The sequence below is a fragment of the Bos taurus genome, chromosome 6 (assembly GCF_002263795.3).
Source record: "Bos taurus isolate L1 Dominette 01449 registration number 42190680 breed Hereford chromosome 6, ARS-UCD2.0, whole genome shotgun sequence".
NCBI classification, from domain to species: domain Eukaryota; kingdom Metazoa; phylum Chordata; class Mammalia; order Artiodactyla; family Bovidae; genus Bos; species Bos taurus.
The window spans coordinates 86058688-86073552 of record NC_037333.1 but is presented as its reverse complement, the minus strand read 5'-3'; the positions used below and the strand labels follow the sequence as shown (position 1 = coordinate 86073552).

General features: G+C 39.1%; 1 protein-coding gene across 1 annotated transcript; it reads right to left on the bottom strand.

The window, feature by feature from the left end:
• Nucleotides 1-365: 365 nt before the first annotated feature.
• UTP3 (UTP3 small subunit processome component) lies at nucleotides 366-2021 on the bottom strand. The gene has a single exon (XM_005208125.4). The coding sequence runs from the start codon at nucleotides 1854-1856 to the stop codon at nucleotides 432-434; it is 1425 nt and encodes a 474-aa protein (XP_005208182.1). The 5' UTR covers nucleotides 1857-2021; the 3' UTR covers nucleotides 366-431.
• Nucleotides 2022-14865: the final 12844 nt, after the last annotated feature.

Here is a 14865-nt window from a genome sequence, read left to right as displayed (position 1 = left end):
ACAAATAAGATGTCTACCAGAGCTGCATTCTCTTCACTTTATGTGAAAAATTACAAAAGTACTCTAAGTGTAAATAAAAGACTTGATACATGAAAAAAAATAAGTACTCCAAGTCTGTTGCTCCACAACTACCTATGTAATTTCCCCAGGCTACTTTTTGACAGAATAGTGGAGAACTTTTTTCCATCACCACCTCTTTTCCCACACATCTTCATATTGTTCCCACAGTTCTCTGTATGACCTGATTACAAATTAAAACACAAATAAATTAGCAATAACCCTCAATAGGGTTATATAGGAAATTTTCCTATTGTCAGAATTTTTAACATTTAAGGCTAAGCATTAAGTATTAATACACTCTCATCACCAGTTAAAAATAAAAATTTATTAATCCAAAATTATCGTCAAAAGACTTAAGCTAAGCAAAAACTTTACTTAAGCTTAATGCTCTTTTTAACTCCTGCACGAATGCCAGACAGTTCACCAGTATAACGTTGCTCTTCCCTGCGAACTTCACGAACCTGGCCTCTTCTGCGAATTTTGGCTTTTCTGAACTTCTCCCGGTGTTTGACTCTGGGATTCCGATCAATTTTCTTTCTCCTAGGTGTAAGTCCCCTATTTTTAGCAATCTGATAAGTAATGGCTCTCTTTGCATTTTGATCTTCAAGAGCCTGTTCTTCGGTACTATTTTCTTCTTTCTTTCTCTTTAATTTTTGTCTCTCTTCCATTTCTTTATAGTATTTCAGTGCAGCTTCTTCATCAAAATCAGAATCATCAGAAAGGTCTCTAACAGCCAAAGCAGCAGCAGAAGTCTCTGAAACTGATTTTGGCTTGGCCTTCATGGATTTTGCTTTTAAATTCAGTTCTTTCTTTCCAGCACCATCTTTAAGTGTGAGCATATAACGAATTTCAGAGGACAGCTTCTGATCCACAACCGACAACTTGTTGATCAAATTTCGGTAGGTAACAAGCCTTTCAATGACAGGATGTCCATGTGCAGGGACTCTCCTAGCTTTCAGGATCAGATAAAAACTAATGTTGGAGCAGTAGTTCAAATAGAGATTGTATTTGGTCCTCAGGTATTGGCTTCCTTTTCCAGGGGGGATGATCTTTTGCTCCACTAACTGTAGCAATGGCTCCAGCTCATCCTTCATCTCTGTCAACTTAACTTTCAAGTCGTCTATCAGCTCCAAGAGCTCTGGAGATTCCTTTCGCAGCATTTTCAGCTTCTCTTTCACGGAAACTTTCGCCAAATCCTTCACGACACGTGTCTCAGCCTCATTTACCTGAGGTACTGGTTTTGCAAAAGCCTCCACCCAGGTAACTCCAAAATCGTCCTCTTGCAGAGCTTGGGCTAAGCGCCGCTGAATGAGCTGTGCCTCCGCCTCCTCCTCTCTTTCCTCTTCCTCTACTTCTTGTTGACTCTGCCGGCCTCGGGACTTGGAGCCATAGTCCGTGTCGTAGTAAAGTTTTTTCCTCTGACCCCACGACAAACTGGGATCCACAGAAGCCTCAGTCTCACTCTGCACGGAGCTCCCACCATCATCATCGTCACCCTCCTCACTCTCTCCATCTTCATCGTCCTCATCGGCAACATCTAGGGCAAGCACCTCCTCCTCCTCATCGCCATCCTCCTCGTCCCCACTCTCTATTTCGCTCCAGCCCTTAGCCAAGGCGGCCCGAGATCGGGCCTCATGGAAATCATCTACCTTATCTTGGTAGTAGCTCGAGTCCCCCGGTGAGGGTGGAGATTCTAAGTCCTCTCCATCGTCGTCCGCTGGGTCGCGACTTGCCTTAGCTCGCACAGCTGCCCACTTGGCCGCTCCACGCGCGCGCCGCCCGGATCTTCCCACCATAGTTCGCGGTCTCAGCTTCTACACCGACGTCAGGCTTTCAGCCACCTCTGACCTCTGCGCACGAGCCACGCGCTCCAGCAACACGCCGCTGTAACAACCACGCGATCTCTCACCACGCTCGTCTTGCAGGGGCTCCAGTCGGATGCGGCAGTTTCACCTCCTTCCGGTCCCCAGGATGCTCTCCGTGGAGCGTTTGAACCAGGACTTCCGGTTGGTCCTTCGGGCCTTTCCGTGTGGGAACAGTAGGTAACGAAGTTCGGTTCCGGAACCTCTTTGGTCCTGTTCTTACTCTCGCGAGCCTGGGCGTGGCTAGGGTGACGGCCCGGTTAACCGCAGGTGAGGTAGCAGTGATCATTAGAGGGCGCTTTACCTCTACGCCTAGGAGAGGCAGCCGGGCGGGGCGGTGCCGTGAGTTGTCCTGCTCCTGTACGGACGTCACCGGCCCGGAGCCGAGTGCAGGTGTATAAGATTTTCTTGTTTGCTGAAGTTTTGTCTTCGCCTATCTGTCAGGAAGTTAATCAGATTGTTTTTGTCTACGCAACGTCCAAATATGACATTTCTGGGGACGGTAGGCGGAGGTGAAGGCGGCGCCGCGGCTGACTGGAGCAATCGCTTGCGAGCGCCGGGAAGGGCGCAGGCCTCCGGCGGGTGGCAGCTCGTCTCCAGCTCCCCGCCCGCAGGGCTCGGTGACTTCAGGGGATTGGAGTTCCCGAGGAGTTTATGAGGGGTGGTGACGGTGGGGAGGCAGAGCTGTGCTCTGCAGTCTGACTGTTTCCGAGGAACTCAAGTTGCCTGCAGGAGGCGCTGCGATTTCTCTTCCTTCTAGTGGAAGAGAAGTTCTTCCAGGTATTTTGGAAATGACACATGTTAACCCTCAGGAGCGGGCCCTTAATAAATTCTTCAGCCCTTAATAAGCACGAGGCAGCGTGTTAGGCTCTGGGAGAAGGATGATGGGCAAGAGCAGACGCTGTTCTCGCAATGGTGGAACAGGTGGTTTAGTTAAACCAAATCATCACGCGAAACGTGCCGGATCATAAGTGGGATAAGTACTGTGAACACTTATCCTGTGTTTCCCACCCTTCAGCTGCTGAGGACACTCAACGTGCCTTTCACATCACTGTCTTTTTGTACACGCCATCCAGCCCCCTTACTAAGAAGAGTCTAGTGCTCCCGGCCAAATTTGAGAAATTCTGCTGTAGTGAAGAGACAGTCTAAGCATCACTTGTTGGACTTTTCTTTAACTCCCCTACTGCCTTTTTCTCAGCTCTTTTGTATCACGTCGTAGATCTCAACAGAACTGTGATATTGCAAGCACGCAGCACAGCGTCTGGCACAGAGTAAGTGTTCAGTGAAGATTTGTTTAATGAATAAGTATTGAAGTTACAGTACTTGATCATGTGTTGATCTGAGGTGCTAAATAAATGGAGTGAATAAATGTTGCCTAAACCTGCGAACATCCCTAAGGGAGATAACCTGAGCTGGAATGGATTTTAGAAATCATTAATTCCAGTTCCAGTATCTTCATTGTCTACATGTGGAAACAGAGACTTGGGAAGATTAGGTTAGCAAATTTAGCACAGAAACCTGAGACAGGGCTCCCACACCAGGCCCTCACACCCAGCTGTTAGCAGTCCTTTGCCAGTTCAATGTGAACGAGTTTCATTCCTTTTCCAGAGGGTAGGCTGTACTGGGTGGATGAAAGAAACTTTAAGGGCTCAGATGAAAGTATTTCAAGAGAAAGAGTGGTAATAAGGGAAATATTCGTCAGATTTGTCTGTAGAAGTTTTTCTAGGCCTGTAAGTGTGAAAGGACTGCCCTGCAATCTTAGAGTAATTCAGGGTTTTAAATTTTCAGACATTACATATCAGTTCATATTCACTATATATTTTAGACATTATGCTTCCTTCAAATGTAGATTGTTTAAAGTTGAACTGTAATAAGTTGTTAAAGTTAATGGTGACATACAGGTTCTTTGTAGAAAGTGCAGTCTAATCAGGTCATAAAAAATAATAAAATTTTTTAGAAAAGTGACATTTTGAACTAAAATATTTTTAAAGTGCTACAAGTTATTATAAGCATTTAAAAACCTGAACAGGATTTTAGGAATTTAATGAATAAAAAATGTGTAGGTAAAAGTCTTTATGTTCTGATGCTAAATGCAGAATTCATTTTTGAATGTAGACTTTAATAGGTTTTTGTCATCAGCAAATATTAACTGCTTATTAATTGTTGCAGAATGCTATATGCTGTAGTAGATTCAAAGGTGAATTATCCATAATCTCTTCTAATGAGTTGGTGATGGACAGGGAGGCCTGTCATGCTGCAGTCCATGGGGTTGCAGAGTTGGACGTGACTGGACAACTGAACTAAACTGAACTTCTAATGAGGAGCTTCCCAGGTGGCGCTAGTGGTAAAGAATCTGCCTGCCAATGCAGGAGCATGAGAGATGAAGATTCAGTCCCTGGGTGGGGAAGATCCCCTGGAGAAGGTAATGGCAAACCCACTCTGGTATTCTTGCCTGGAGAATCCCATGGACAGAGGAGCCTGGCGGGCTACAGTCTATGGGCTCCCAAAGAGTCGGACACCACTGAGCGACTACATCTTCTTCTAATGAGGTAGAAAAGGAGATATGCATACAGATTATACTAAAATACAAGACAGTATGTGATGTAAACACAGTGCTGTGAGAGATCAGAAGGGTGAGAGATCATCTCTGGATTTTGTTCTGGAAATATTGCTTAAAAGAGTGTGGCATCTAAGCTAGGACTGTAATTATATCCTTGCTTTAAATGTATTAAATTTGCATTTTATCTAAGTAATTTTTTCTGATCATTTTTATTGCTAATTTAAGAATTGTAGTCATACTCAACAAAATGCATTTACTGTTATAGAGAAGATAGAAACTTATTTTGGATATTTTTAATGGGAATGATCACATTGCTCTAATATTTATTTGGTTTATACTATACATTACATTTCCTAACTATATATGAAATAATGTAATAATATCCAGGGTATATTCACAGAATGTTGTATTCTAACGTTCTCAGATATTTTTGATGAACAGTTCAGAAGTCAGTTCTTCAATTCCAGCAGTTCCTGTAGTATAAACTTCCATAACCGGATCTTGGAATTATTTGCCATTTAGGTGAGGCAATTGTTTCCTTAAAAATTTATATCACTGAAAAGACATATTAATGCTTTATTATATCATAAGGCTATGCCAATTACAGAGAAAAACGCTGAGTCCTTAGAAAATGAACACATATTAAATAGCATTTAACCATTATATTTGTGGCAACTGTCATGTATTATCAACTTGAATCTTTGTTACATTATTGTGATGCCTGACTCAGGAGTTTGCAAACTAGACCTAATGAGAGCCAACAGATTTGGGAGTTTTTGTTGTTGTTGTTGTTTTTTCCTGTAGGATGTAGGGGATTATGAATGACACACTAGGTTATATTAGGATACTTCCTTCAGGGCATGAGTTCAGGTTTTTAAAATTCTACCACCAGATTATCTTAAACTGATTTCACATGCTTGTGGACTATTGCAGCAGTAATAGCTAGCATTGAGAGTGGTTATTATGTTCCAGTACTATTATAAGCTCTTGACATTCAACCCTAAGAAGAAGTACTATGATAATTTCTAATTTAGGATTCAAAGGCACCTGCAGTTTATCTTTAAATAATTAATTTATGACTGTCCTGGGTCTTGGTTGCTGTGTAGGGGCTTTCTGTAGTTGCTGCTAGCAGGGGCTACTCTCTAGTTGCAGTGCATGGGCTTAGTTGCTCTGTGGCATGTGGGATCTTCCCAGATCAGGGATTGAACCTATGTCCTCTGCATTGGCAGGTGAATTCTTAACCACTGGACCACTAGGGAAGTCGAACCAGATTTGAATCTGGACTGGCTTTGGAATTTCTACGATGCTGTAGCTAACTGCTGTACTGTATTGGCTTTCAAATATTCCCTTAATAGGTCTTTTTACTTCCAGTCTCTGCTGTACATTTGATTCAGCATCATGAGATACGTCTTTCTAGAATGCTATTAATATTTCCATCATTCTATACCCTTGCTCAGAACCTTTCCATGACTCTCAGTTACTATCAAAATGAAGTTCACAGCATGCATAGAATGCACAGCCCTCCCACAGTTTGCCTCAAGGCAGTCTTTCCAGCCATACCTTTCATTGAATTCTCTACCACTCTTTATTCTCCAAATATTGCTTTGCAGTCTTCTCCTCTGTTTTTAGCTCTTTTCAGTGTTCCCATATTTACTTTTGTAAGAAATTTACAGATAACTACAGACATCCTTTTGACTAACAAATTCCCACATAGATCCATAATGGGACCTGTATGAGGCTGTTTGAAAAGCTGTTATTGAAAGCATGGTGTTGGAGACAACCTGGATTCTAAAGAGAGATCAATAAATATCACGGGTAAGCAGCATGGAATTTGGACACATATAGTAAGTTTCCATCTTAGTTTGCTTAGTACAGCCCTGTTGAACTTGTTATTTCAGTGTAATTGTTAATAGCAACCCTTTTATGATTTAGATGATGAATTATATGGGTATCTTAACTATGCAGTAATTGGAAAAAGTGAAAGGTGCTTCGTTGTGTCCAGCTCTTTGTGATCCCATGGACTGTAGCCCACCAGGGTCCTCTGTCTGTGGAATTCTCCAGGCAGGAATACTGGAATGGGTAGCCATTCTCTTTGCCAGGTGAATCTTCCCAACCTGGGGATCCAACTGGCATCTCCCACATTGCAAGCAGTTTCTTTGCTGTCTGAGCCACCAGGGAAGCCCCAGTAGTTAGAAACTGGATTATATATACATATAGCAACATGAATGGGTCTTAAAAACAGTGTGCTTAGGAAAAAAGGTTAAAAAAATGGAGTATGTAATAAGATGTGCAACTATACAACAGTACACATTTTGTAAGAACATATGCAAACAAAATAATGTACATTAAATACAAAAGAAGGTTGCTTATGGAGGAGCAAAGAATGGGATAAAGCTTGGTGATCAGAAGAATTAGGAGAGGTACTTACTGTGGACCAGTAATGATAATGTGTCAGGAACTGAGGAGGATAGTTAACTGTTTGCATCTGAGGTTCAATTAAAAATAAATAAGCAGACAAAAAATGACTACACATCTCTAACTTATAAAGTCCTTTAAAAAATTCCCAACATCTATAGACTCAAGTTCATATTCCTATGACCTGACTCCTGCATACATCTTAAACTTCTTGCCATACTGTCACTGCTACCATATATGGCGTAGCCTTGCATGTATATATACTTTACTATGTGTAATATATGTAAATATTAGGCTAAGAGCTAAAATCTTTATTGTATAGCAAATGAGGGCCGACTAAAAAAGCTTTATGTGGATTGTGTTTCAAAAACCTTTATCATCAGAGCTGTAATTATCATTTTATCAGTAGTTAATATAAAAATAATTGTATCTACAAGATTCCTCATTAACCTGGTGCAGGCTATGTTCTTTCTTGCTGCCTTTGCTTTATTATACATATTGTTTTCTTGTGCTTTCTAATCTAAGACAAATGTCTTTTTTTTTTTTTTGCTGTGCCATGCAGGATCTTAGTTGCCTGATCAGGGATGGAACTTGTGTCCCCTGCAGTAGAAGTGCAGAATCTTAACCACTGGATCCCCAGGGAAGTCCAAGATTGATTTTAAATGTCACTTTAAAAGCCTTTTCTGCCTCCTCAGGCAGGATGAAGAACTTTCTCTTTTTCATTTCCATGCTTCATATCTTTATTTATACTTACTGCTTTCCCTCCATTAAGTGTATGAGCTAGGTTAAGTCTGGATCAAGTTGTTATTTTTTAAATCTTTAAAATCTAGGTCAGTATTTGAGAAAATATATTTCTAAATACAATGTCAGCATACAAAATAGTAGCCTTTAACAATGACTTACAATGTCTTTTGAATTGCTCTGGTTATCAGCAGAGGTTTTTTTTTTTTTTAAAGTAACGTTTAGAAAATGAAATAGTTGATATATGCCTTTTGTGAACTTAAGCTAATAATCCAACACATATTTACTTTTTATCCCAGTGTCACAGACTAAGTTATGGTGACTAAATTTGTCAAAGAAGTAGTTTTTTTTTTTTTTTAATGCTCAGAATAGTAGTAATAGTAAAAATAATTGATATGAGGTAATAATGGGAAAATGTATTCTTGGTAATTTAATACACTCACAGAAACTCCTTGAACTATTTTTTGAATGCAAAAAAAGAAGGATTATTTTTAGGTATAAGAAAGAAAATAGAAAAGGTGAAGCATAGTTGCCATCTGCTTTCATTTCTGTGGGAAACCACTTACTCTGAAACCAGTAGGTTATAGATTCTTTTGCAACTAAGGTCTGTATCTATTTAAAGACACAGAAATCCTAAAAGTGACTTGGGAGTAAAATATAGAACTTACCCTGAAATATGAGCTAAACATATGAACTCTTCTAATTCTTTAATTAAAAATGACTAGGTTTGGTAGTTGTAATTACAAAATGAAGAATGTAATGAAATTGTGACACTACTTTTCCATACAAATTCTAATCCTCTGCAATTATTTTCTAAACATTATTTTAATCCCTTTTTATTTTTTCTTGTCATGAGGAATCTTGTAGATATAATTTTATATATATATATATATATATATACACACACACACATATACACACACACACAAAATACATATATACACAGAACTATTGATTCAATGATACTTACAGCTTTGATGTTGAAGGTCTTTTGAAACACAATTCATGTAATTTTTTTTCTCTTTAGTTGACCCTCATTCTCGAAAGTGTAAAGCCCTAGCTCTTAACTTAAGTCACGGCCTGCCTTTATCTGACCCCAATTCTTATTTTTCTAGCTGCTGTCCTACTACTTTCATTGAAGAACTTTACATTCTAATAAAACTGATATACACATTGTTCTTTTTTGCTTTTTGAGATTTCTTTCCCTTGGCCTTTGCTTATGCTGCCCCACATCTCAATTCTTAGATGACCTACAGGGCCCAGCTAAAATCATATCTTCTCAGGGCTGAATTCTCTGATGCACTTTCTTCCATTGGCATCTAGTAGCCCTTTAACTGTTTGTTAGGAATTTTTTTAAATTGAGTATAATTGATTTACTTTATTGTGTTAGTTTCATGTATTCAGCAAAGTGATTCAGTTTTTTTTCAGTTATGATATGTTAGTACAAGATACTGAACATAATTCCCTGTACCAGATAGTAAATCCTTATTGCTTATCTGTTTTTTTTAAATTTTATTTTATTTTTAAACTTTACATAATTGTATTAGTTTTGCCAAATATCAAAATGAATCTGCCACAGGTATACATGTGTTCCCCATCCTGAACCCTCCTCCCTCCTCCCTCCCCATACCATCCCTCTGGATCATCCCAGTGCACCAGCCCCATGCATCCAGTATCGTGCATCGAACCTGGACTGGCAACTCGTTTCATACATGATATTTTACATGTTTCAATGCCATTCTCCCAAATCTTCCCACCCTCTCCCTCTCCCACAGAGTCCATAAGACTGTTCTATACATCAGTGTCTCTTTTGCTCTCTCGTACACAGGGTTATTGTTAGCATCTTTCTAAATTCCATATATATGCGTTAGTATACTGTATTGGTGTTTTTCTTTCTGGCTTACTTCACTCGGTATAATAGGCTCCAGTTTCATTCACCTCATTAGAACTGATTCAAATGTATTCTTTTTAATGGCTGAGTAATACTCCATTGTGTATATGTACCATAGCTTTCTTATACATTCATCTGCTGATGGACATCTAGGTTGCTTCCATGTCCTGACTATTATAAACAGTGCTGCGATGAACATTGGGGTACACGTGTCTCTTTCCCTTCTGGTTTCCTCAGTGTGTATGCCCAGCAGTGGGATTGCTGGATCATAAGGCAGTTCTATTTCCAGTTTTTTAAGGAATCTCCACACTGTTCTCCATAGTGGCTGTACTAGTTTGCATTCCCACCAACAGTGTAAGAGGGTTCCCTTTTCTCCACACCCTCTCCAGCATTTATTATTTGTAGACTTTTGGATCGCAGCCATTCTGACTGGTGTGAGATGGTACCTCATATCTGTTTTGTTTATAGTCATTTGTATCTGTTAATGGAGAAGGCAATGGCAACCCACTCTAGTACTCTTGCCTGGAAAATCCCATGGATGGAGGAGCCTGGTAGGCTGCAGTCCATGGGGTCGTGAAGAGTTGGACACGACTGAGCGACTTCACTTTTACTTTTCACTTTCATGCATTGGAGAAGGAAATGGCATCCCACTCCAGTGTTCTTGCCTGGAGAATCCCAGGGACAGGGGAGCCTGGTGGGCTGCCGTCTATGGGGTCGCACAGAGTCTGACACGACTGAAGTGACTTAGCAGCAGTATCTGTTAATCCCATACTCCTTTAATTTGTCCCTCTCTCCCTCTCCCCTTTGGTAACCATAAGTTTGCTTTCTATGTCTGTGAGTCTGTTTCTGAATTGTATATAGATTCATTTGTTTTACTTTTCAGATTCCACATACAACTGATATCATATAGTATTTGTATTTCTCTGTCTGACTCACTTCACTATGTGTAACATTCTCTAGCTCCATTCATGTTGCTGCAAATGGCACGTTTTCATTCCTTTTTATGGCTGAGTAATATTCCATTCTTTCTCTCTCTGTCTCTCTCTCTCTATATGTGTGTGTGTGTGTTTGTGTGTATGATAATGTATATATACACATACTCCAAGGCTTCCCTGGTGGCTCAGATATAAAGAATCTGCCTGCAATGCAGGAGACCTGAGTTCCATCTCTGGGTTGGGAAGATCCCCTGGAGAAGGGAATGGCTACCCACTCCAGTGTTCTTGCTTGGAAGATTCCATGGACAGAGGAGCATGGTGGGCTATAGTCTCTGGGATTGCAAAAAGTTGGACACAACTGAGTGGACTGACACAACTGAGCAGACTAACACAATACATGTATATCATATCTTCTTAAGTCAGTTGTCTGTTGATGGGCATTTGGGTCATTTCATGTCTTGGCTATTGTAAATAGTGGTGGTATGAACACTGAGGTGCATGTATCTTTTTTTTTTTTTTGCATGTATCTTTTTGAATTAGAGTGTTCATATTTTCTGTATGAACATATGCCCAGGAGTGTGATTGCTGGATCATAAGATACCTCTATTTTTAGTTTTTTTTAGGAACCTCCATACCATTTTCCTTGGTGGTTAAACCAATTTGCATCGTCACTTATAGTGTAGGAGGGTTCTCTTTTCTCCACACCCTATCCAGCATTTATTATTTGTAGACTTTTTGATGATAGTCATTCTGGTGTGAGGTAACATCTGATTGTGCTTTTGATTTACATTTCTCTAATAATTAGCAATGTTGAAAATCCTTTCATATATCTGTTGGCCATAAATCTTTGAAAAAAATATGTATTTAGGTACTATTTGCAGATTTTAAAGTATTTTCTCCCTTGTGTTAAGACTTTATATACTGAAGTTTTCTCCCAGATATATCACCATTCATCTCTGTAGCTTTTATAATATCTAGTACAGTTACATACACATAGTAGGTACCAATAAATAGCTAATAAAAACAGAGTTAAATTGAGTTCTGTTAAATTTCAGTAAAGTATTAGAAGTTAATAAAAATAACTTAAGAATTTGAGTTGGAAAATGTGACATTGATCTGTATCTTTTTGATATTAAGAGATAAACAGACTTTATGCTAGAATCAAGGGGAACCATTGGAAGGTTTTAAACAGGGTAAGATTAGAGAATTGATGGAAAAAGGTAAGATTATAGAGAAGTTAGTGTGATGCTACTACAGTCATCTAGGTGATGAATTTTAGTGTCTAAACTAAGACCTGGAAATAAAGATATAAAAAATACACAGTTTAACAGCTATTTAAGAGATGGTTTTATAGGACTTAGTGTCTGATTAAGAATGAGGGGGTGAGGAGTGATAGTAACTCACAGATTTTCTTGTACAATTGAGTGGATGATGGTACCCTCTATTAAGATAGAAAACTCAGGAGGAAAAAGGTTAGCAGGGGCCAGCAAACAAGGGAAAATAAGTTTTGGACATGCTGCATTTAAGATTGTCTGTGAAAAGATTTAAGTGTCTAATCTCTTCTGGACAGTATGATATATAGTTTTGAATCTTGGGAGAACAATATGAACTAGAGCAAGAGATTTGTGTGTCTTCAACATGAAAAAATACTAAAAACAACAATACATCTGAATAAAGCTTCCACGTGTGCTCAGCTCACATTTTTATCATGCCCAAAAGTTTTAATCCCTGTCTGGACCGGGATTCTCCACTTGGTATTGTCAGTAACATTGAATATTTGGAGTGATACTAATTATGTATCAGGTACTCTGCTAGGCATTTTAAGTATATTATCTTATTTAATTCTTACAATATATCTATGATAAGGGTGCCATTATTATCCCCTTTTCACAGATGCAGCTCAGAGATGTGAAATAATTTGCTTGAGATTATCTAACTGGTAGTTAAACCCAAGCCTGTCTCATTCTGAAGTTAGTTTTCATAACTATTTTATTATACTGTCTCTTAGTCTACATTTTATCTCAGTGAAAAACTTATAGAGTCTAGACATATGTATTTCTGTTTCAATATATCCTGAAAATACTTGAACCCTGAGATATAAAGTCTATAAGACTAAGATTACTCAGAGATATGGTATCAATTTCAACCTATACAATGGCAGAAAAATGGGAAAATCAGGAGGCATCAGCCACATTATATCTCTATTTTGGGGCCTGGGAAAGCATGTTTAGTAGATACATTCACAGTACTGGGAAATATGGTAAAATTATAATTAGAGGATATCATTCAGAGATTGATCTATTTTTCATTATTTTGGGGTAGGTTTATTCTGGTTTTGTCTTCTGTGATTTTGGTAAAATTGTTTATTTACTGTAAATTGCTTTATTTCAGTTTATTTTTGTTTCCACTAATTGCCATATCAGAGCATTACTTCACGTTGTGATTACTAACCACTGCAATTAATGTTTTATTATACTATATTTAAAATAACAATGAACTCATCATCTATTTTTCATATAACTGTAAATCACTGATAATATTGTGTTGTTATATTTGGAAACTTGTTTCATGTTGCTTAAGAACAGAATTGAATGCAGATATTTAATAATCAAATGTTATATAGTTATCTATGCAAAGTCATTACTCTACAAGCATATCTTATAATAATGCTAAATTTACACCCATGTAAACTATTTTAATTTTGCACAGCATACAGCACTGTACTAGGTGCTTAAGGGTAGGTGTGTTGAAACTTATGTAATATATGGTCTCTGGACTCATACTGCCGTATTGAACTTTCATTTCCTCCAATAGTTATGTTTTCTCTCAGCTCCAAATTGTTGACATTTTATTTTTTCCTAGACCATCAGTCAGTCAGTTCAGTCACTCAGTTGTGTCCAACTCTGCAACCCCATGGACTGCAGCACGCCAGGCTTCCCTGTCCATCATCAACTCCTGGAGCTTACTCAAACTCATGTCCATCAAGTTGGTGATGCGATCCAACCATCTCATCTTCTGTCGTTCCCTTCTCCTCCAGCCTTCAGTCTTTCCCAGCATTGGATCTTTTCCAATGAGTTATTCTTCATATCAGGTGGCCAAAGTATTGGAGTTTCAGCTTTAGTATCAGTCCTACCAATGAATATTCAGGACTGATTTCCTTTAGGAAGGACTGGTCGGATCTCCTTGCAGTCCAAGGGAATCTCAAGAGTCTTCTCCAACACCACAGTTCAAAAGCATCAACTCTTCGGCACTCAGATTTCTTTATAGTCCAACTCTCACATCTATATGTGACTACTGGAAAAACCATAGGTTTGACTGGATGGACCTTTGTTGGCAAAGTAATGTCTCTGATTTTTAATATGCTATCTAGGTTGGTCATGATTTTTCTTCCAAGGAGCAAACATCTTTTAATTTCATGGCTGCAGTCACCATCTGCAGTGATTTTGGAGCCCCCCAAAATAAAGTCAGCCACTGTTTCCATTGTTTCTGCATTTATTTGCCATGAAGTGATGGGAGTGGCTGCCATGATCTTAGTTTTCTGAATGTTGAGTTTTAAGCCAACTTTTTCACTCTCCTCTTTCACTTTCATCAGGAGGCTCTTTAGTTCTTTGCTTTCTGCCATAAGGTTGGTGTCATCTGCATATCTGAGGTTATTGATATTTCTCCTGCAATCTTGATTCCAGTTTGTGCTTCATCCAGCCTGGCATTTTGCATAATGTACTCTGCATATAAGTTAAATAAGTAGGGTGACAATATACAGCCTTGATGTACTTCTTTCCCGATTTGGAACCAGTCTGTTGTTCCATGTCCAGTTCTAACTGTTGCTTCTTGACCTGCATACAGATTTTTCAGGAGGCAGGTCAGGTGGTCTGGTATTCCCATCTCTAAGAATTTTCCCCGTTTTTTTGTGATCCACACGGTCAAAGGCTTTGGCATAGTCAATAAAGCAGAAATAGATGTTTTTCTGGAACTCTCTTGCTTTTTCCATGATCCAGCAGAGGTTGGCAATTTGATCTCTGGTTCCTCTGCCTTTTGTAAAACCAATTTGAACATCTGGAAGTTCACAATTCATGTACTATTGAAGCCTGGCTTGGAGAATTTTGAGCATTACTAGACCATAGCCCTCCCCTTTTTGTCCATTTTGACCATTCTTAGGCCGTAGTCCTCCCTTTTTTGTGTGACTTCTACTCATCTTTCAATCTCAGCATAGATAGTACTTCCTCTGGGAAGCTTTCCTTGACCCTTCCTACCTCTCTCTCAACATCTGTGCTCCTGTGGCACTTTGTACTTGACATCATGTAAACTTGTTTGATCAATGGTTCTACCTGTTTTGTTCACTTGAATCCCTACCATGTAGAGTAGATGCCATAAGATGCTTGTTGAGAGAAAGAATAAATGAAT